Source organism: Montipora capricornis, chromosome 7 (assembly GCF_036669925.1).
Source record: "Montipora capricornis isolate CH-2021 chromosome 7, ASM3666992v2, whole genome shotgun sequence".
NCBI lineage: Eukaryota > Metazoa > Cnidaria > Anthozoa > Scleractinia > Acroporidae > Montipora > Montipora capricornis.
Window position 1 is genome coordinate 28,286,394 of NC_090889.1, and position 2,500 is coordinate 28,288,893.

Consider the following 2,500-nt stretch of genomic DNA (forward strand, 5'->3'; position numbering starts at 1 on the left):
CCCCCACCCACCTATAATGTGTTGTTCTGGAGAATTTTAAGATGCATTAAATCTTGGACAAAAGAAAACTTTCTTTCGCAGCATACATATCTCACATGGCATTTGCTTAAGGCCTTCCACACTGCAATAATCAGCCACTTCCTTGTTGACTCTCAACATCATATCCATGACATGCTCCTTATCTGAATACTCTGTGAACACATTACATACTGCAGAAATGAACCATGAGCCAGCTGAAGGCTCCCTGTAGCTCTCATGGCTAGGTGCTGAGGAAAAACAGATCAGAAAATCTGCATCTGCTGGCAAACTTGGGTTTGAATACATAACTGGCTCACTATCACTTTCAACTGACACTTGATCACGCTGGTTGCCTCGGCAAGCTTGGATCATAAATATCTTGGGTTTTCCCTCGAGGGAGGGACACTCGTCACGGCGGAAGGATGCTGTAATGGCATCAAGGTTAATAACTTCATCATCTGTTCCATGAATTCCTGCTTTTGATCCATGGCTTAATATGACACACACAAAACAGTCAAATCTAGAGAAGTCTTTCTCTGAAGTATCTCTCAGCACATCCAACATTTCACTTCTTTTGAGATTATCATACACACGCCATCTGAAGTTTAAGTTGTCAAAAAGATCGCCAAGCTTTTTAACATCGTGCTGTGAACCAGTGCGCTCAACATGTGATCTCCCAGGGAATATAGAATTGTTGATCATTAATACATAGCCACTTTTTGCTATGTAATTGATACCATCACCAGAAGATTCCTGACAAGAAATTTGAGCTGAAAATAAAATCATCAAAATAACCCAGCCTATTAGAGAAAGGAATGGCATAAGATATATAGAACTAGTGGTATGCTCTCAGCACTAATCAATGGTATAGCAGGCAGGTGATGCCTTGCACAAAAAAGGGAATGCTTTTTATGAATAATTGTTTGACATGAACATGATGCATCTTGTACTTACTACTACTTCTTGTTTGTGGGTCTTCCTCTTGTGAAACTCTTTGAACTGAAAACCAAAGAAGAAAAATGATAACTTTGGCTCAGAGTGCTCAATGTTTAGTCTCAAAACAAATGTGGTGTGCTGATTAGCTGTACTACAGTTTTTTCGCTCAGCTACCAAGACAGCGAACAAAAGCAAGGTACAGCAAGAGGTCTTGGATTCAAACTACACTGGGACCAACACTCAGGTCGTAAAATCACTGCAGAGAACAGGTTGCCTTTGTTGTTACAGGTGTATGTCAGAGGTGGTTTGACTTTCAAGTCTTCATAGATTCACTATGAACAAGGAGAACCTCTTGCAACTATTGTTCATAAACTTTTGTGGGAAGTTAAAGAACCTGGGCCTGGTTGTTCAAAAGCCGTTTAAAGCTCATCCCAGATTAAAAAATAAACCCAGGAGTTTATTTATCTACTTCAAAAAATTGTGCTGATATTCAGAAAAAAGTTGATCTTGAAAAAAAAAAAAAAAAATAAGCAAAAGAAACTTTTGCTCAAAAGTTAAAAATATGAAACCACAGTTTATGCCAATTCTGCGTTCAGTTAATCAGCTTTCGAACAACCGGGCCCTGCATACTAACGGTAAAGAGTAGGTATTAGCCATTGGAAAAAAAGGCTGTTGGTTTTGACTGCCACTAAAGTTCCACCTAACACCTTTGCTGAATTTAAGATACCCAGGACGGCTGTTAGTAGAGAGGCCATTATTTGCTTGAATGTGCAAAAAAAATTCTTGGATTTTTTCTTTGAAACCACAATTAATTAGTGCTGTTTCAAACCCCAGTGGAGTGAGGGTCATCTCATTTTCACTAGCCAACAGAAAATGCATGCTAATAAATAAAGAAAACAAGCGGACACAACAGGGATAACGAAACTGAAATTATTTTACCGGTGAGTTTATGAGAATTTCACTTTCTTTTGTGTTCATTAGATATGATGCATGTATAATAGCTCAATTTAACAATGTGCTCTCTTGCTACCAAAATATATAATAAATATCTTGTTGACTTCCTTGTTTTTCTGGCTGTAACTGTAAGTACAGCCCTCAAACTCAATAATTGGAAAGAGCTAGGACTTGGTGTTAACATCAAATTGCCCTCCTTCTGTTGTTAAATCTAAAGCAACCCTGGGACTAATTTTTTCAAAAATTCAAATACATTGCTATTACCGGTTCCTAAATGGTTATCAAGATGACGAAATTTTGATTACTACTATTTGCTGTTTCAAACCTCAGTGGAGTGGGGGATATCTCAATTTTACTGGCCAACAGAAAATGCATGCTAATAAATAAAGAAAACAACAGGATACGAAAGGGATAACGAAACCGAAATTATTTTACCGGTGAGTTTAAGAGAATTTCGCTTTCTTTTGTGTTCCTCAGATATGATGTGCGCTATGATAGGTCAATTTAACGATGTGCTCTCTTGCAACCAAAATATATATAATCGATATCTTGTTAACTTAATTCGTTTGTTTTTCTGGCTGTAAATGTGAGT

General features: G+C 37.6%; 1 protein-coding gene across 1 annotated transcript in view; it reads right to left on the minus strand.

Annotated features, from left to right (window-relative positions):
• The window catches only part of LOC138056755 (caspase-3-like), a 3,568-nt gene that overhangs the window by 499 nt on the left and 569 nt on the right, over positions 1–2,500 (minus strand). The window contains exons 2-3 of the mRNA XM_068902630.1: positions 973–1,017; positions 1–788 (exon numbers count right to left, since the gene is read on the minus strand). The exon at positions 1–788 is cut by the window's left edge and continues 499 nt beyond it. Of these exons, the coding sequence (XP_068758731.1) occupies positions 37–788; positions 973–1,017 (797 nt within the window). The 3' untranslated portion in view covers positions 1–36. The remainder of the gene's footprint in view (positions 789–972; positions 1,018–2,500) is intronic.